Source organism: Chiloscyllium plagiosum, unplaced genomic scaffold (genome assembly GCF_037043375.1).
Source record: "Chiloscyllium plagiosum isolate Xiang-an unplaced genomic scaffold, Cpla_swu_hap1 HiC_scaffold_1, whole genome shotgun sequence".
Lineage (NCBI taxonomy): Eukaryota > Metazoa > Chordata > Chondrichthyes > Orectolobiformes > Hemiscylliidae > Chiloscyllium > Chiloscyllium plagiosum.
Window position 1 is genome coordinate 113,187,731 of NW_028270139.1, and position 20,460 is coordinate 113,208,190.

General features: G+C 40.0%; 1 protein-coding gene and 1 long non-coding RNA gene across 6 annotated transcripts in view; one reads left to right on the plus strand and one right to left on the minus strand.

Moving 5' to 3' along the window:
* kiaa1328 (KIAA1328 ortholog) overlaps positions 1 to 6,951 on the plus strand; it is a 173,667-nt gene extending 166,716 nt beyond the window's left edge. For all 5 annotated transcript variants that reach the window (XM_043684585.2, XM_043684442.2, XM_087990030.1 and 2 more), the window contains one exon: positions 6,469 to 6,951. In XM_043684585.2, coding sequence (XP_043540520.2) covers positions 6,469 to 6,694 — 226 coding nt within the window. In that variant the 3' untranslated portion in view covers positions 6,695 to 6,951. The remainder of the gene's footprint in view (positions 1 to 6,468) is intronic.
* Positions 5,827 to 20,460, minus strand: part of LOC148152193 (uncharacterized) — a 39,034-nt gene continuing 24,400 nt past the window's right edge. Inside the window, exons 3-4 of the long non-coding RNA XR_015757967.1 lie at positions 10,907 to 10,993; positions 5,827 to 5,996 (exon numbers count right to left, since the gene is read on the minus strand). This is a non-coding gene — a long non-coding RNA (uncharacterized LOC148152193). The remainder of the gene's footprint in view (positions 5,997 to 10,906; positions 10,994 to 20,460) is intronic.

Consider the following 20,460-nt stretch of genomic DNA (forward strand, 5'->3'; position numbering starts at 1 on the left):
CATAGTCTCTTTCATGAATGAGGCATTGCAAGGTGTGAGTGTCGTTCGAAAGTCAGTTATACAGGTCTCCTTTGTGAATAGAACAACCGTGCATTAGGCATTATAGCACCATAACATATGCACTGCAATTTCATATTCATTTATAGAAGATGTTTAAAGATTGCTGTTTTCGTAGTGATCTGTCTTGAAATGGAGTCTCAAATTGCTTATGAATATGTAAAAACAGGTGGAAGTAATGTTTTTGTGAGAGGGAAACAAAATGTCAGCTACATATTTCACTGTGCTGGGAGCTTTGTTGATGTGATCCAAAAGATAGAAGAGATTCTTGTGTCCAGTGTCTTATGGAGCGAGGTTCAGAAGTGTGAATGAATATGATTGAAGAAAACAGCAAATAGGTCAAGATTAATTTAGGGCATCTGGTAGGCATGGATGAGTTGGACCAAAGAGTCTGTTTTGTATAACTCTATGACTCTAAAAAGACAGAATGCATCAATTGATTAAATTAATTATAAGGAGATTATATGTGTTATTGAGCTATGTCTCTTGATTAAACTTAAAATATAAGCCATAAGTATTAATTTAACCTGGAGCAGTGTTTTGTAGAGGAATAAGACCATGCTATTTTCTGGGTCTGTAGACTGAAAGATGCAAAAATGGCCCTTAGTAGAGTGACATGCTCTTCTTGTCGGATGTGAGTGTTTAGGGAGAGTTTATAGGTTGCTGAGGATTATAGCTACAATAAATGCCATTGGTTGCGAATCCTGTCAGATCGAATGGATCAGTTGGAGATGCAGTTAGAGGTAATGAGGAATTTATAAGAGCAAGGAGATGTGATGGATGGCAATAGACAATAGGTGCAGGTGTAGGCCATTCTGGGAAGGGGGGAAAGTCTCAGATACAGTCACATAGATGGGTTAACTCCAGGAAAGGTAAGAGTAGTGCAGGAGACATCTGTGGCTATCCGCATTTCAAACAAGTATGCTGATTTGGAAAATGTAGGGGGTGATGGATTCTCAGGGGAATGTAGCACGAACAGCCATGTTTCTGGTATTGAGAGGTATGTCGGGTTCCAAGTGATCAATTGTGTTCGGGGACTCTCTCGTCCAAGGTACAGACAGACGTTTCTGTGGCCAGCAGTGAAAAATCAGAATGGTGTGTTGCTTCCCTTGTGCTTGGATCAAGGATGTCTCAGACAGGGTGCAGAATGCTCTCAAGGGAGAGAGGGGCCAGCAAGAGGTCATTGTACACATTAGAACCAATGACATAGGAAGGGAAAAGGTTGAGATTCCAGAGAGTTGGCAGGAATTTAAAAAGGAGGTCCTCAAGGGTAGTAATATCTGGATTACTCCCGGTGCTACGAGCTAGTGAGGGCAGGAATAGGAGGATAGAGCAGATGAATGCATGGCTGAAGAGCTGGTGTACAGGAGAAGGATTCACATTTTTGAATCATTGGAACCTCTTTTGAGGTAGAAGTGAACTGTACAAGAAGGACGGATTGCACCTAAATTGGAAGGGGACTAATATACTGGCAGGGAGATTTGCTAGAACTGCTCGGGAGGAATTAAATTAGTAAGGTAGGCGGGATGGGACCCAGGGAGATAGTGAGGAAAGAATTCAATCTGAGACTGGAACAGTTGAGAACAAAGGCGAGTCAAACAGTAAGGGCAGGCAGGGACAAAGCAGAGAACAAGGTCGGACTGATAAATTACACTGCATTTATTTCAATGCAAGAGGCCCAACAGGGAAGGCAGATGAACTCAGGACATGGTTAGGAACGTGGGACTGGGATATCATAGCAATTACACAAACATGGCTCAGGGATGGACAGGACTGGCAGCTTAATGTTCCAGGATACGAATGCTGCAGGAAGGACTGAAAGGAAGGCATAGGGAAGGGGAAGTGGTGTTTTTGATAAGGGATAGCATTACAGCTGTACTGAGGGAGGATATTCCCGAAATAGATCCAGGGAAGTTATTTGGGTGGAACTGAGAAATAAGAAAGGGATGCTCACCTTATTAGGATTATATTATAGATGACCTAATAGTCAGCAGGCAATTGAGAAACAAATTTGTAAGGAGATCTCAGTTATCTGTAAGAATAATAGGGTGGTTATGGTAGGGGATTTTAACATTCCAAACATAGACTGGGACTGCCGTAGTGTTAAGGGTTTAGATGGAGAAGAATTTGTTAAGTGTGTACAAGACAATTTTCTGATTCAGTATGTGGATGTCCCTACTAGAGAAGGTGCAAAACTTGACCTACTCTTGGAACATAAGGCAGGGCAGGTGACTGAGGTAAAAACAATGACTGCAGATGCTGGAAACCAGATTCTGGATCAGTGGTAACTGAGGTGTCAGTGGGGGAGCACTTTGGGGCCACCAAAATCATAATTCTATTAGTTTTTAGATAGTGATGGAAAAAAGGATAGACCAGATCTAAAAGTTGAAGTTCAAAATTGGAGGAAGGCCAATTTTGACAGTCTGGGGTCAGATGTTTGCTTGTAAAGGGACGGCTGGAAAATGGGAAGCTGTAAGAACTGAGATAACAAGAGTCCAGAGTGAGTATATTCCTGTTAGGGTGAAAGGAAAGGCTGGTAGGTATGGAGAATGCTGGATGATGAAAGAAATTGAGGTTTGGTTAAGAAAAAGAAGGAAGCATATGTCAGGTATAGAAGGATAGATCAAGTGAATCCTTAGAAGAGTACAAAGGCAGTTGGAGCATACTTAAGAGGGAAATCAGATGGGCAAAAAGGGGACAGGATATCCCTTTGGCAAATAGAATTAAGGAGATTCCAAAGGGTTTTTACAAATACATTAATGACAACTAGAGCCCTTCAAAGATCAGCAAGGTGGCCTTTGTGTGTGGAGCCGCAGGAGATGGGGAAGATACTAAACGAGTATTTTGCGTCAGTGTTTACTGTGGAAAAGGACATGGAAGATATAGAATGAAGGGAAATAGATGAGGACATCTTGAAAAATGTCCATATTACAGAGGAGGAAGTGCTGGATGATTTGAAACACATAAAGGTGGATAAGTCCCCAGAACTTGATCAGGTGTACCCTCAAACTCTGTGGGGAGCTAGGGAAGTGATTGCTGGGCCTCTTGCTAAGATATTTGTATCATCGATAGTCACATGTGAGGTGCCTGAAGACTGGAGGTTGGCTAACGTGATGCCACTATTTAAGAAAGGTGGTAAGGACAAGCCAGGGAACTATAGACCAGTGAGCCTGACATCAGTGGTGGGCAAGTTATTGGAGAGAATCCTGAGGGGCAGGATGTACATGTATTTGGTAAGGCAAGGACTGCTTAGGGATAATCAACATGGCTTTGTGCATAGGAAATCATGTCTCACAAACTTGATTGAGTTTTTTGAAGAAGTAACAAAGAGGATTGATGAGGGCAGAGCGGTAGATGTGATCTATATGGACTTCAGTAAGGCATTTGACAATGTTCCCCATGGGAAACTGCTTAGCAAGGTTAGATCTCATAGAAAACAGGGAGAACTATCCATTTGGATACAATACTGTCTCAAAGGTAGAAGACAGAGGGTGGTGGTGGAGGGTTGTTTTTCAGCCTGGAGGCCTGTGACCAACAGAGTGCCACAAGGATTGGTACTGGGACCACTATTTTTCATCATTTTTAAGTAAATGATTTGAATGGCAACGTAAGAGGTAAAGATAGTTTGCAGATGACACCAAAATTGGAGGTGAAATGGACAGCGAAGAAGGTTACCTCGGATTACAATGGAATCTTGATCAGATGGGAGTGAGGAGTGGCAGATGGAGTTTAATTTAAATAAATGTGCGGTGCTGCATTTTGGAAAAGCAAATCTTAGCAAGACTTATACACTTAATGATAAGGTCCTAGGGAGTGTTGCTGAACATAGAGACCTTGGAGTGCAAGTTCATAGCTCCTTGAAAGTGGAGTTGCGGGTAGTTAGGATAGTGAAGAAGGCGTTTGGTATGCTTTCTTTTCCAGGAGTTGGGAGGTCATGTTGCAGCTGTACAGGACATTGGTTAGGCCACTTTTGGAATATTGCGTGTAATTCTGGTCTTCCTATTGTGAGGATGTTGTGAAACTTGAAAGGGTTCAGAAAAGATTTACAAGGATATTGCCAGGGTTAGAGGATTTGAGCTATAGGGACAGGCTGGGGCTGTTTTCTCTGGAGTGAAGGAGGCTGAGAGGTGACCTTATAGAGGTTTACAAAATTGAGAGGCAGGGATAAGATAAATAGGCAAAGTATTTTCCCTGGGCTGGGGGAGTCCAGATCTAGAGGGCATAGGTTTAGGGTGAGAGGGGAAAGATATAAAAATTGCCTCAGTGACAACGTTTTCACGCAGAGGTTGGTGAGTATGGGTGTATGAATAGGAAGGGTTTGGAGGGATATGGGCCTGGTGCTGGCAGGTGGGACTAGATTGGGTTGGGATATCTGATTAGCATGGATAAGTTGGACTGAAGAGTCTGTTTTCAGTGGTGTACATGTTTATGACTCTATATGATAGTTGTTAAACTAAAAGGCTGTACCTGTCAGACATTCTAATTTCATTTTCTGAAGTGCATACTTAATTCCAGAAAATATTTACTATCAATTCCAATGTATAAGGCTATCCCAAATTTTGGCTTCAGAAATCATGCTTATGCATGTACTCAGCATATAAATGGACTACCTTTCCCCCTACCCCTTTTCAACAGTGAAATATGATGCTTGTGTTAGTAATCAGTTTCAATTGTTCAATCCACTACTGGATACCTTGATTATTAGTAATTTATATCTGTGTGTACATGATCAAAAAGACAATATTATATTGAATTGAATTGAATTTATTGTCACATGTACCGAGGCTCAGTGAAAAGCTTTGTCTTGTGAGCAATACAGGCAGATCACATAGTTAAGTAGCATAGATAAGTAAATATTAGGTAAACAGCGGCAAAAACAAAAACACAGGTACAGGCGAATGCTAAGCATTTGAGGGTCCATACAGTATTCGAACAACAGTAGGGTGGAAACTGTTTTGGAAACCGGCTGGTGTGTGTGTTCAGGCTTCTGTACCTTCTTCCCGATGGTAGAGGTTGTAGAAACGCATTGCCAGGGTGGGATGGATCTTTGAGAATGCTGGCGGCCTTTCCTTGACAGTGGGCTTGGTAGATGGACTCTACTGATGGGAGGTTGGCCTTTGTGATTGTCTAGGCTGAGTTCACCACTTCCTGTAACCGTTTCCGATCTTGAATGGTACAGTTGCCATACCAGTTAGTGATACATCCAGACAGAATGCTCTCGATGGTGCACCTGTAAAAATTAGCAAGGGTATTCGCCCTCATGCCAAATTTTCTCAGTTGCCTGAGGAAGAAGAGATGTTTTTGGGCATTTGTAACCAGTGTGTCCACGTGAAGAGTCCGAGAAAGCTTGTTATCGATGACCACTCCCAACAGCTTGACACTCTCCACTCGTTCCACTTCTGTGCTGTTAATGTGTAGGGGGGCATGCGTAACATCCCGTCGAAAGTCAATAATGAGTTCCTTGGTTTTGAGTTAGGTTGTTCTCAGTGCACCATTTTTCCATGTCTTCCACCTCTCGCCTGTAGTCTGTTTCATTGCCTGCGGACATTTGACCGACTGTGGTGGTGTCATCAGCGAACTTGTAAATGGCATTAGTCTGGTATTTGGCAACACAGTCATGGGTATACAGTGAGTACAGTAGGGGGCTGAGTACGCACCCCTGGGGGGTTCCAGTGTTGATTGAGCATTACTGAGGATGAAATATTGTTCCCAATCTTCATTGATTATGGCCGTGGGTCAGGAATCTGAGGATCCAGTTGCAGAGAGTGGGGCTTAGTCCGAGATCACTAAGTTTAGGAATCGGTCTCAAGGGGATATTAGTGTTGAAGGCTGAACTGTAGTCAATGAGTAGGATTCTTACATAGCTGTTCGTGGTGTCAAGATGTTCTAGGGAGGAGTGAAGAGCAAGTGATATGGCATCTGATGTGGATCTGTTGGTCCTGTAAGCAAATTTGAGTGGGTCAAGAATAGTGGGGAGACTGGAGTTGTGGGCTGTGTTGTAAAGATACGTTGGAGTTTAACATCACCACCACACAGAGCATAATTTATGTGGCAAACAGCAGAGATAGTGACCACCTACACCCATACTGGCAATCCACTTCCATATTAAGCCTGTTAATTTATCCCTATTTTTACATAGATTTTCAGGCTTCAAAGATTGATTTACACACTGACATCTACATGAAATAGATTCCTGGGAATAAATGAAGCATCATAACATTGGCAGTTTATTATCATGGTTACTTTATCATAAGTCATGTGATCTTGAGTTATGTGCTTTGAATATTTATGAAAGAGCTCCCATTAGGGAGCAAAATATGTTGTGTTTCTTTTATTATGCATATTTTTCTGAAAAGAATCTCAAATACTCAAATTTAACACTTTTTTTTCATTTCTTCCAACACCTTTTAGCAATGAAGCCTCCCTTGTTCATTTGGTGGATGCATTGAGTCCAATTTGCTTACAAAAACATAATTTGCACATCAAGGAAGGAAACAGAAAACCAAGGAAAAGCAGCGCAATGCAAAGCAGAAAACATCAAAATCTTGCTAAGACTGGAACAGCTCCAACAGACAGTGGGGATTCAGATGAAGAACTTGAAGAAAGCAGAATGTTAGAGGATGTTTTCTTTATTTAAGAAGGGGTGGGGTTGAACATTCTCACTGACATGAGTTAACCATTATGATTTTTTAATTCTTTTAACAAAACTGTGGAGTATCGAAGAATGCTTTAGTGTCCAATTGGTGTGCAGCATCCAAAAGTCCCTCTTTAACCTTTAATGCTTTGGAGCATTGTGGCAAAGTGTGCTTTGATGGGTTAATAGAAAATGTAAAGTGATTAGCAAGCTATGTATGGAATTCATTAAAACTGATAACTACAGTATATTTCCAGCAATCTTCCTGTGACATATTATTTTTGAAGCTTTAAAAAAATGAATTGCCTTAACTAACCTTTCTGTTGGTTTTTTTTTATATTTACTGAAAGTGTATTTATCACACTCGCTACCTATAATACTCATATCAAGAATATACGTAATGGCAATCAACTTATTGCAAAAACACTGAGAAATCATCTGGCAAGTTATTATTGAGATGTGAGTTACTGCTGAATATCACTCAGGTTCGATAGTGTCAAACAGTTTTGTTTTAAAATTGTTATAAAATCTGAAACTGCAGTCAATTAAGTGTACTCTCTCTTCATATACTGCTACAGTTCTGTAGACGGCGACTATGTGGTGTAGAATTGTGGTTTGTGACAGGGTGCTCTTTTTTTTTCCTGAGTTAATGTTTGAAGATATGAAGGCATTGTGGAATGTCCAAGCATAAACCATTGTTGAAACATAATTCTGCATATCATTTTTACAACTAACAAGATACAGAGTCCATAACCAAAATAATAGTGGTTATCTAAAACTAGTTTATTTTTAAAATAATTTTTGTTCCTCAGTCTGAGTTAAAGATGTGGACAGTACACTTTTCTTATTTGTGCACCTCCAGTCATTATAACTCAATTAAATACACCTTCTGATACTGTTTCAGAAATATGCCTCAGCTGTTTCTTCATTGAACTACTTTGACCTGCGATCTTTAATCGAGCACAAGTCATCCTTTGGCTTCTGAGAAGGCATTAATTAAGAGTAGTCTTGTTTTTGGGCTATTGGGAACTAGGAATTATGTGGAAAAAGCTCCCCACATTGATTTTACAATTTGCTTGTTTACAGCAATAGAGATCACATCGTTTGGGCTGGAGTTGAAAGATGAAGTTTTAACCCTGCTGATTTGATTGCTCAAAATTAGTTTATCAGTTTATTTATGCAATGTTGGAATTATTGAGTTATGCAGGTTAAAAACCTGCATGACTCAACTCAAAAATTGGTATCTATCTTTAAAGCAGTAAATATGTTTACCTATGTTCCCAAGAGAAGTTTAAGTATCAAATACCTCATTTATCTCATACTGAGAAAGATGAATATTTAAAATGAAATGGTATTTTAAGGATAACTAGTATATAGTAGTATGAGGACCATTTTTAACACAGGCCTATACCAATGCTGAGCAGCTGACCAGAAGTCAGGATATCAGCCACTGAGAGTAAGTAAATGATGACAAAAGATGGGGCTGTGATTGAATGTTTATCAGCCAAATTAAGATAAATTGAATGTAATTGTTATGTTATTGCAGGCCAACTGACCCCACATGCATTCTTGCATTAGTTAATATGTGAATTTAATAATGGTAAATGTTTTAAGATTGTACAGTGTATAGAACATTAATTTAAATGTCACTATTCAAAAGTATCTTTATTTCAACAGTTATAAGTTACTATATTAAATATTTTTGTTTACTGACATTGGCTTTGAATATAATGATTAATTTCATACAACATGAATGTGACAATGATGAACAGCAACAACACAGTTTCAGTCCAGAATAAAATGTGTACTTAAGAGAGATTGCTCTATTTGGTTTCTCTGGCCGCAGTACTGTTTAAAATTCAATTCATGCAATGTTGGATGACATTAAAAGAAGGAAATGAAAACTTGGATTTATTTGATGTCTTTTGTGTCACTGAGGTATACTTTACAGCCAGTGAGTTGGTTTCACATTTAGCCACTTGTAGCATTGGCAAATGTTGCAACCACATTTTACTCAAAGTCCCCAAGGTACAGTGAGATAACTGACTATTTAATTTTCTTTAGAAATATTATTTGAAGGATTCTGGGAAATTATCACCTCGTGTACTTTTATGTCCACCTTTAAAGCAGATTGGTTTAACATTACATCCACTAAATTGCATTCTTGACAATTTTGCAACAGAGTGTCTGCGAGATCAAATGCTCATGTTCCAGAAATGGAGCTTGAATACATGACCATCTGACTCAGGCAATAGTGGTTAATAAGCTATCACTTAGTGCTCTTAAATTTTGCCCTTTGAATAACAAAATACCTGATATGTATGTTGCAGCACAACAGTTAATCAATTGTGGTTTGCTTCTTGAATATCTGTGTTTCTCAAAAGGTCCTGAATGTAGTGGTTATCCCAGTGAATCTGAATAGTAACTGATCAATGACTGTAACAAAATATTCATTCCAAATAAGAACCGGAAAAGGCTCACCTTGTTGCAATCTGCGCATTTCTCTGGACTTTAATGTTTCCATAGTTGGGACCACAGTGTCATTTATAAGGTAAGATTTTAACAAATTCATGATTTGTTATCATGAGTGACATATATGTTCTGTATATCTATTAGCAACATTGTATCTGAAAGCAAAGTATGGCATTGAATGCTAGATTTTTAAAGTGTTTTATTAATGTGTACTAAATTTATTTTAGAGAGGTAGATAGAGCAACTTGCATATTTTTGTAGGTGTAATACCTTATTCTGTGAGTGGTGTTTTGGCTATTTGAACTACCAGTGGGAAGAAAAAAATGTGTTGTTTTCATTTTCCTTAAAAGCGTTATTGTCTTCTAATAAAGCATTCTGAAGTGTTACCAGACATTGTAATAACCCTCCTATCTAATATTATCCCATAACGAGTTCAATACAACTCTAAGTATTTAAATCACTTTCATCAGATTGCATATGGACATCAAAATATTGTCTGTACTTTCTGAATATGTATAGAATGATTTGATGTAATCAACATTTGTCACTAATATAAATGCAAATACAAAATGGCTTTCCATATAAAATTTTGCTCTTTTTAATTGGGTGTACTTTTAAATTATTCTCATTTTATTTCTAGTATATTGTGTGAAGTGGCCTTTACAATGTTAATCAGTCTTGAAATAGAAGCAATATTTTACTTCCCAAATTGAGCACGCAGGGAAAAAAACTTGAAAATTTCCATTCCTTAGTGGTAATCTGAAATGGGTGTGTGATGGAACTCTGGTCATATAATGTTATAACTCAGTCTGTGCCTCAGTTAATGAAAATCAAATATACTAGATAACATCTTTCCGAATACAATACTGCACCCCTGTTGCTACAGAGGACAGAAGTGGAAAATAACTAACTGTACTAGTGATTCCAAGATTGAAAGTATACATCATCTAACTGGTGTATTCTCCATGGCATTGCCTCTTCTAATCATAGTCTATATTAGAGTGGTGTTGGAAAAGCACAGCAGGTCAGGCAGCATCCGAGGAGCAGGAAAATCGATATTTCGGGCAAAAGCCCTTCAGGGATTCCTGATGAAGGGCTTTTGCCTGAAATGTCGATTTTCCTGCTCCTCAGATGCTGCCTGACCTGCTGTGCTTTTCCAACACCACTCTAATCTAGACTCTGATCTCCAGCATCTGCAGTCCACACTTTCGCCTCTTTTAATCATAGTCCCCTTTCCATTCAACCAGCATGCTCTTCTCCCACAGTATAAATGTTTTTTTCCTTTACTTCAGTATTCTTGTGAATTGTCCTGATGAGTGCAAGATAAAAGCTTTAATAAAATGTATTTTTTCAGAAATGGCTTAAATTGCTGTACCTAGGATTGAGAGATTGATAACACGTGTGTTAAGCGTAGCCATGGTAACTAAGCTTTATCAGAGGCTGCATTCTAGACATTTGGCACTTTCTGGATTTAATTTTTATTTTAGTTTCAGACTACTCTTTATTAAGTATTTTTTCCAAACTGAATTTAATTTGTCTTGCTTTACATCAGACTTCCTATTTAATATTCACAAATCATTATTTCTCGAGTGCTAGGACCTATGTTGCCAAGTGTGCGAATGTTTACAACTGGACATCGACTCTCCAATTATGCATAACTATGGATTTACTTTTGTTTTGTTTCAAAAAGAAAGAATAATCTGGGTTTGAACAGATACAGACCAATAACACAATATTAGTCACCTGTTTTTAAAAAAGAGATCTGTGGGTGCTGGAAATCAGAAACACAAACAGAAATTTGCTGGGAAATTTAAGCAGGTCTGGCAGCATCTGTGGAGAGAAATCAGAGTTAGCATTTTGGGTCCAATGACTCTTCTTCAGAACAGTTCCGGTTTGTGTAGTCACTTGTTTTACACAGATTAGACAACCTCAACCTAATAGAATTGAACCCAAAATCTTTCAGTTTAAGAATTTAATTAAAGTAAACTATCATTGGACTGAAGTATAAATATAAAAATACAAAATGTGGTAGTTGGCACGTTACAATAAAACAACCTTCAAAGATGTATGTTTATTGAATTAAATTTACACAAATACAGCAATGCTGTGCTGTACTAGATGGTTTATATCAATGAAAAATCTAATGCGCCACAAAGGAATATTTTAAAAACAAAGGGTAAGAAAATTAGAGATGCCCCAGTGTAATCTCCTGGCTCTGGCACACAAGAATGCATTCAGCACCGCGTGTCTATGCTGGCTGTTTGTAAGATCAGCACCACTCTAATCTAAGATCAGTTTATCTCTTGCCACTTTTGTGGTCTTTTCCTTGTTCTGCAAATATTTCTGTTATGTTCTCATGATCAATATGTCAGTGTGCCTTTAAGAGACATTCTCATGAAATAATTACCATAACATAGCATGTGACTTGAGGGCTTAAAAGGTTTCATATTCCATCTTGAATATGGAAAGCATGGCACCCCACTGGAAGCATGGTGCTCTGTTATAACATACCAACTTAATATTAGCCCAGGCATGTGTGCCTGAGGAACGTAATGTTTGTACATAGTATTTAGTCGTAATAAGTGTTGGATTCTTTAATACTAGAATGTTCATGCCCAATTTCTTATGCTACATGACATAAGCATTGCTGCATCAGGAGGAGGCAAATTCTCACCAATTTTCTCTTCAGATACTGATCTAATTTTATTTTGAAAGTTAGATTATTTTTTCCAATCTGGAATTATTCATTTAGCTTGGTAAATTGTACTTGCCACTCAGCTATTTTCGAAAGGCGAGAGAAAAACTTAGCAATCATGGACTAGTTAGTTTAGCAAGTTCAGCAGATGCATGGCAGCACAAACTACAAGTTCTCCTTCAAGTACTCACTTTCCAAACTTGACAGTACATCACTGTTCCTTCACTGTCTCTCGTTCAAAATCCTGGAATTCCCTTCTTAGCAGCACTGTGGACATCACTAGCCTCCATAGGCTGTGGTCTTTCAAGAAGGCAGCTCACCACCACCTTGGGATGGCCATGGGAACCTAAATGGAGCCTAGTTATGCTTGTCTCTTTATGGGGTACATGGAACATTCCTTGTTACAGTCTTATTCCACCACTGATCCACAACTCTTTCTCCAGTGTATTGATGATATCATCGGTGCTGCTTCCCTTTCTCATCTGGAAGTGGAAAAGGTTATAAACTTCACTTCTAATTTCCAACTGGCTCTCCCCTTCACCTGGTCCATCTCCGGCTCTCCCCTTCCCTTCCTTGACATCTGTTTCTATTTCTGGGGATAGGCTGGCCACCAATATTTACTACAAACTCCGTTATCTTGACTATGTATCCTCACACCCCGCTTCCTGTAAAGATTCTATTCCATTCTCCCAGTTTCTCCATCTCTATCGCATTTGTTGCAGTGAAGTCAACTTCGACCAGGAGGCCTTCAAAATGTCCACCTTCTTCATCAACCAAGAATTTCTCAGCACTGTAGTTAACAAGGCCCTCAGCTGGGCATAACCCATCTCCCGCACTTCAATTCTCACCCCCTGTCTTCCCACCTACAACAGCGATAGAGTCCTGCCTGTCCTCACCTATCATCCCACCAGCATTTACATCCAAAGGATCATTAGCCACAATGTCCACTACCTCCAGTGGGATGCCACCATCAGACTCATATTCCCCTCCCCTCCCTTGTCAGCCTTCCACAAGGACCGTCCTCTCCCAGATACCTTGGTCCACTCCTCCTTTATTGCTAACATTCCTCCCACAGCTCCATGGCACCTTCCCCTGTAACAGCAGCAAGTGTAATACCTGCCAATTTATCTCCACCCTCCTCAGTATCCAAGAGCCCAAACAAACTTTCCAGATGAAGCATCACTTTACTTCCACTTCACTGACTCAATATATTCTATTACCTTCGCAGCTCACAATGTGGTTTTCTCTATTTTGGGGGAATGAAGTGTACACTGGGTGACCACTTCATAGAAGACCGATACTCTGTCCACAAAAAAGACTGAGCCTTTAGTGACCTGCCATTTCAACACACCACCTTCTTCCCTGGTCAACATCTCTGCCTCAAGCTTCCTGCAGTGCTCCAGCAAAACTCAGTGCAACCTGGAAGAACAGCCACTAATTTTCCACTTCGGTTGGGGGGGGGGGGGGGATCTCTGTTGCCTTCTGGACTCAATACTGAGTTCAACAATTTTAGGGTTGGAGGCACCTTCTCCCATGTTCTTAACCCAGCCCCACATCCCGGGCCTTGTTATTCACATAGTCCTCATTCTTGATGAAGGACTCTGCCCCGAAACATCAATTCTCCTGCTCCTCAGATGCTGCCTGACCTGTGCTTTTCCAACAACTCACTCTCAACTGCTATTGTACACTATCCATTATTAGCCACTGATAATTCCCTTTAGCAGCCATTCATTCTCCTACTCTGACTGTTATCCACTCCTTTTTCTGTCCAACTGTTCTCTCTCTTTGGGCTCTCTCCACCTATCATTTACTCCTTAACCCCTCTTCCTACCCTATCTTCTGCATAAAAATCAACATTTCCCTGGCTACCCTTCCGAAGAAGGGTCACTGGACACAAATGTTAACTCTGATACTGCCAGACCTCCTGAGATTTTCCAGTAACTTCTGTTTTTGTCACTATCACCACCTTGAGTGCAATTAGAGACTGAAAATAAATTGTGGTCAAGTCAATGACTTCCAAATCCCCATAACAAATCATAAAACACATTGTTGGGAAATACCATATATACTCATGTATAGGTAGAATTTTGAAGACTTTTTTTGAAGGTGAAATTAGGAGTCGACTCATACTTGAGGTATTGTATTCAAGGGGATGAAATTCATCCTTGGCATGAGTCAAAAAATGGACAAACAAGAGCTAGATCTCTATATAAAATAATAAACAACAAAAGGAAAAAAGAATTATGGCCATTATTGAATATTTATCCACGAAATAGATAAAATTGGAAATTTACCTTCCCACCAGCCCCCTGGTCCTGGGTTCTGGAACCTTCCCTGTAATATGTTCAGGCCATGGTAAACCAGTCACCCTGTACTGTCATACCATTGTAGTAATTCTGAAAACCTGGAATGAAGTGTGACGGCTGGCAGACAGGAAGACCTGGAATGGAGCGATACAGCAAGCAGACTGGAAAGCTGGAGCAGAGCGCAGCAGAGTGGCAACTGACTCATAAATTTTGATCTGTAACTGTACAGAACTGGGGTACACTTATACATGAAATGTATGGAAATACAAGATTTTTGGGCCAAAGATAAGGGATTGACTTGTACATGAGATCAATCTATACACAAATATGTATGGTAATTTATGATCTTTAGTGATTGAATATCTTGAAAGTTTTCAGCTGATCATGGTTTCAAAAAGGCAATGTCATACCTGTTAGCCTGATTGAATTTTTTTAACTGAAGTAGTGGACATAGCAATGTTTATGGATTTCAGTTATAAATACTTCTAGAATATATTTAATTAGGCCTGTCATCAGGAGATTGTTAGCTCAGACTGAAACTTGAGAAAGTGAATATTCATTTATTTGGTTAGAAAGGCACTGATCAGCAGGAGAACAGGGAGAGTGTGGTAATATGGCTTGGAACTTTAATTGACAGGATCTTACACACATGGCTGAATCTTGTGTGTTTCCCTCCCTTGGCATTCAATGGCATTGCCATCACTGAATCCCCCACTATCAATATTGTGGTGGTTCAAGAAGGCAGCACACAACCAGCTGAAGAGCAACTGGGGATGGACAATAACTACTTGCCCAACCAGCAATGCTAAACATCAGTGAATGGATATTATAAAAAATCTGAATTGCATTGTTTTTGTAAGGGTTCTCACTGCAAGACTTAACAAGTTTACTCACCCTACTTTACCAAACTCAATACATTAATTGACTTCCCTGCAGCATGCCATCTCTCGCACCAATTTCTGCTCCCCTTACCACGTGCTGTCTCCAGAGCAATTCCCCTCTCAGTAGATATATGCTGAAACACTAGCATCCTTGTCTGCACCATCTTTGAAAGACCATTGTGCATCTGGACAAGCATTGACATACTAGCATTGCCCCTTATCAGAATTATAATGGCACAGCAGTCTCAATGCCACACGGGTTTCAATACTGGCAGACAATCCCGTGCACAAGCCATCCTGTTCTTTTACCCTAGTCAGTGTCTAACCAACATTCCACACACTTTCTGAAGAAGGGTCACTGGACCTGAAATGTTAACTCTGATTTCTCTTCCCAGATGCTGCCAGACCTGCTGAGCTTTTCGAATAATTTCTGGTTTTGTTTCTGATTTCCAGCATTTGCAGTTCTTCCAGTTTTTTGCAACACACTTTACCTGGCTACATCCCAAAGAAACAATTTCTGAGTCAGCACTATTCTATCCCCAATGTCCATTCCAGATCCACAGTTTATCATTGTCTAGAACATAGAACAGTACAGCACAGTACAGGCCATTCTGCCCTCAATCTTGTGCCAGACTTTTATCCTATTCTAAGATCAGACTAACCTACATACTCTTCATTGTACTAACTTCTATATGCCTGTCCAAGAGTTACTTAAATGTCCCTAATGGATCTACTACCACTGCTGGCAGTGCAATCCACGCACCCACCATTCTCAGCATAAAGAACCTACCTCTGACATCTCCCCAAACCTTTGTGCAATTACCTTAAAATTATACCCAGTCATGATAGACGTTTCTGCCATGGGAAAAAAATCTGTCTATCCACTCTATGCCTTTTAACATTTTATAGACCTCTATCATGTCACCTCTCACCTTTCTTCACTCCCTCAACCTTTCTTCATAAGACATACCCTCCAGTCCAGGCAGCAGCCTGGTAAATCTCTTCTGCAGCCTCTGTAAAGCTTCCACATCTTTCCTATAATGAGGAAACCAGAATTCAATGCAATATTCCAGATGCGGTCTAACCAGGACTCTATAGAGCTGCAGCAAAAACTTGCGGCTCTTAAACTTAATGCCCCTGCTAATGAAAGCCAACACACTATATGCCTTCTTAACAACCCTATCAACCTGGGTAGCAACTTTGAGGGATCTATGGGCATGGAACCCAAGATTCCTTTGTTCCTCCACACTGTCAAAAATTCTGCCTTTAACCCTGTAATCTGCATTCAAATTCAATCTTCCAAAGTGAACCACTTCACACTTTTCCAGGTTGAATTCCATCTGCCCCTTATCAGCCCAGTTCTGCATCCTGTCAATGTCCCATTGCATCCTACAACAGCACTCCGCGCTATCCACAACTCCACCAATCTTCGTGTCTAGTAGGGAAACATCCACATACAGGCAAGCAATCAGACATGCTATACCTTTCAGCCAGTTCTGCAAACTGGACTGGTTTTGATTCCTTCGCTTTCTCACCTTCTGATTGCTGCCTCTACTTTTGCCCATTAGGTGGCAAGGTGTCAGGTACAGTGATGACAGAGTGGGGATCTCTGGCTGTAGTCAGCCTGGAGTATTGACATTTGCAGCAGCGGGTGGTTAACTGGGGTAGTGTCAGTGCCCAGTGCAGGGACTTTGCAAAAGTCCTAGAGCCATGTTTGGGACTCTGAACAATGAAGATGAACTCCATTTGCTTTTCATTCTTTTATACCTCAAAATGGTGGAGGATTGTGGCAACAGAATACTTTTCACTGTATCGCCCTTGATAGATGTGACAATAAATCATTCATTCATTCAAATGGTACTGGGTGGGCCTTACAGAATCATGTAATTGCTGGTCAATATGCAAGGTGGTCTTGGCTCCTACGATAGACCCGAGACCTTCCTAAAAAAGCATCTGGGAATTTTGTGAGGACTTCACTCAGGCAGCTGTTTTCAAATCGGAAAATGTTGAGCCAATCTAGATGAACCAATTCTGCCCCATTAAGCTTGGCCCTGACCCTTTTACTACAATCAGTGAGAACTGAACCAGTTGCTTCTATAATGTGCCTGAATGGTCTACTTTTGCGTCCATTTTTTTTGGACCTTAGGTTTGAGAATATCGAGTTTTCCAAAGGACCAGCCTTTCCAAAAAGCTGCACTGCCAAACAGTATGTACCAGTGTAGCAACGCTATCTATCAAAGTTGTATCATTGATTTGTAAAGGTTGCCTGGTATAGGTTGTCAGTCTTGTGCGAACTTAAGTGTTGGAGTCCAAAGCGAATTTTGTTAAAGATGAATCCTGCGATCACTGAAATGGCTGCACTGGTATCTATCTCTGGGTGACTATTTAACCAGAAGTTTATTTTGATTGGTTCTGAGTTGGACGTTGCTAAGCAATTTAACTGTTGCTAATCTGATGTAGTGGACTTTCAGGATGTGCGCACTCATGCATACCGGCCTATACGTTTTCTTACTCAATTTAGGTCTAGTGAGACTTTTTCTGTCTTGAGTCCACATACCAGCAGCAACGGCAGTGTCTTGCCAGCCCAAATACTGAAGTCAATTTTAACTGTGTGGCCAAGGTTTGACTTTGTTTTGAAGTTTTGCTATGGGTTGACCTGGAATCCCTCTGTTCCAGGATGTGTCCGGAGTGATGCTATGCAATTGCCTTCACTCAATGGTGTTCTCCAAGCTCGGTCAGACTGATGAAGGTGTCCACTTCCGTCGGAATAGCCTGCAACTCGTTTGCTCCACTTGCCGCATTTTCCAAAGATAAAGCTAGAAATAGTCCCTGTTTGAAGTCCAGTTGGGATTCAGCTCATGGTTGCTATTGTATAGTTACATAATTAATCCCACATTATTGATGGTCTCTCAGCATCTCATTAAGTGTTAAACCAAAGTCATATGCCTATGCCAGTCATCTTATCCCTTCAAAAATCCCAATGCGGATTTCCCCTTGATCTTGAATTGCCGAGTAAAACCAATAGCATCTCAGAATTAGAGGAGGTTTGGTGTCTCAATATTCCATGTCTAAATCTGTCAACTCTTGAAAAGTTTTAGTACCTGGTTCCTTGGGGAAAGTTAGGCTCCTAATAACTGATAAAGCAGCAGGTCCACAAGTTGTCAGAAGAATTACAGTTAAGTGGGAAATAATTCCACTTTCTGCTAAATTGCCAGCAATTGGAAAATTATCCTAAAAATATAGTACTGAATGTCTGATTATCAGACAGGTTAATTTGTTTCAAATTGCTTATTTCAAATTGCTACATAAAGCTATTTTAATCCTTAGTATAGCTGAAGACAAATCAATACATTTTTGAATACTATGAAGATTAATAGATAAGGGGTAAAGTGAGAATAGTTGGATCTGATGTAGATATTCAGCCAGCAGTTTACTGAATTACAAAACAGACTCAAATACCAAATAGTCTACTCCTGCTTCCATTCCTTATGTTCCTTACATTTGAGAGTATCGAGTTTTCAGAAGTTCAAATGCACCAGCCTTTCCAAAACGCTGCATAGCCAAACAGCAGTATGTACTAATGTAGCAAAAACTCTCTATCAAAGTCTATGAAATATTTACTGGCTGCAATTACGGGTACTTGAGCTTCTTGAAGTCAATAATGGCAACTATCAAACCCCTGCAAGTCTATTCAATTATTACTGAATAATTTATCCTTATCTAGGATTTGTAAATTGGTGACTTTTTAAAAATAGATGTTTCACAGAATCAAAGAATTGTTACGTTACACAAAATCATCCTGTCCATTCTGTCTGCACTGACCTGCTAGCTCGCCTTCCAATTAGTGCTATTCTCTTAATTTCTCCCCGTAACTTTGTATATTATTCTTCTTCAAATAAAAGTTTATCATTCCCTTTGAATGCCTCATTTTAACCTGCCTCACCATACTCTTAGGCAGCACATTCCCGACCCTAACCAACCGTTGTATGAAAATGTTTATCCTCCTATAATTTTGACCTCTTTTCCCAATGAGTTTAAATCTGCTCCCTTTCATCATGAATGGGAACAGTTTCTGCCCATCAGTGCTGTAGTGGTAATGTCACAGAGCCCCAGGCTAATGTTTTGGGAGCTTGTGTTGAAATCCCGCCAAGCAGATGGTGAAATTTGATATCAATGAAATCTGGAATAAAGTCTCATCTAATGGCAACTGTGTATCCATCAAAGTTTCGGGCATAAGCCAGAGTCTCATTCCTGAAAGAAAGCTATGCGCGAAACATCGATTCTCCTGCTCCTCGGATGCTGCCTGACCTGTTGTGCTTTTCTAGCACTACGCTCTTGACTCTGATCCCCAGCATCTGCAGTCCTTATTTCATCATAGTAAAAATTGGCAAGTCATGTTGCAGCTTTATAGAACTTTAGTTAGGCCACATTTGGAATATTGCATACCGTTCTGGTTCCCACACTAGCAGAAGGATGTAGAGGCTTTGGAGTGGCTACTGAAAAGGTTTTTACCAGGATAACACCTGGATTGGAGGATATTAACCAATCTCCAAGAGCAGAGATTGGACAAACTTGATTTTCACTTGAACATTGAAGGATTAGAGCTGACCTGAGAGAACTTCACAAAAGTATGAGGCATGGATAGTTTAGATAGTTGGAGACTTATTTTCCCAGGGGGGAGCCATAGGTTTAAGGTAAAAGGCAGAACATTCAAAGGAGTTGGAAAGGCAAGTTATTTTACACAGAAGATGGTATGAGCCTGGAATGTGCTGCCAGAGGAAGTGGTGGAGGCAGACACCACTTGCAATCTTTAAGAGCCATCTTGACAGATGCATGATAGGCAGGGAATAGAGGGATATACAGTGCATAGATGCGGAAGATTTTTAGTTAAGAAAGGCGTCATGTCTTGGTGCACTGAAGGGCCTGTTGCTGGGTTCTACTGTTCTTTTGACTTTGTTCCTTACCCCTGGACTCATTCTTGTAAACCTTTCCTGAGCTCTGTCCAATCCCTTCACATTCACCTTAGAGTGCGACACCCAAAACTAGACTTAATACTCCAGTGGAGGCTGAGTTATTGTCTTATATAAACTTAACATAATCTCACTGCTCTTGTACTTAATATTGATATATTAATAAAGTCTAGAATACTGTATTGCTTATTGTTATTTTGGGAAGACGATGACCCAGTAGTATTGTAGTTTGACTATTAATTCAGAGACCCAGCTAATGTTCTGGGGGCCCAGGTTTGAATCTCACCATTCCAGTGTAGTTACAACGCTGGCATCTACCCAACAATGTGGAAAATTGCTCAAGTATGTCCTGTGCATAAACAGCAGGACAAAACTAACCCAGCCAATAACTCCCCACCAGTCTACTTTCGATCATCAGTAAGGTGATGGAAGGTATCATCAACAG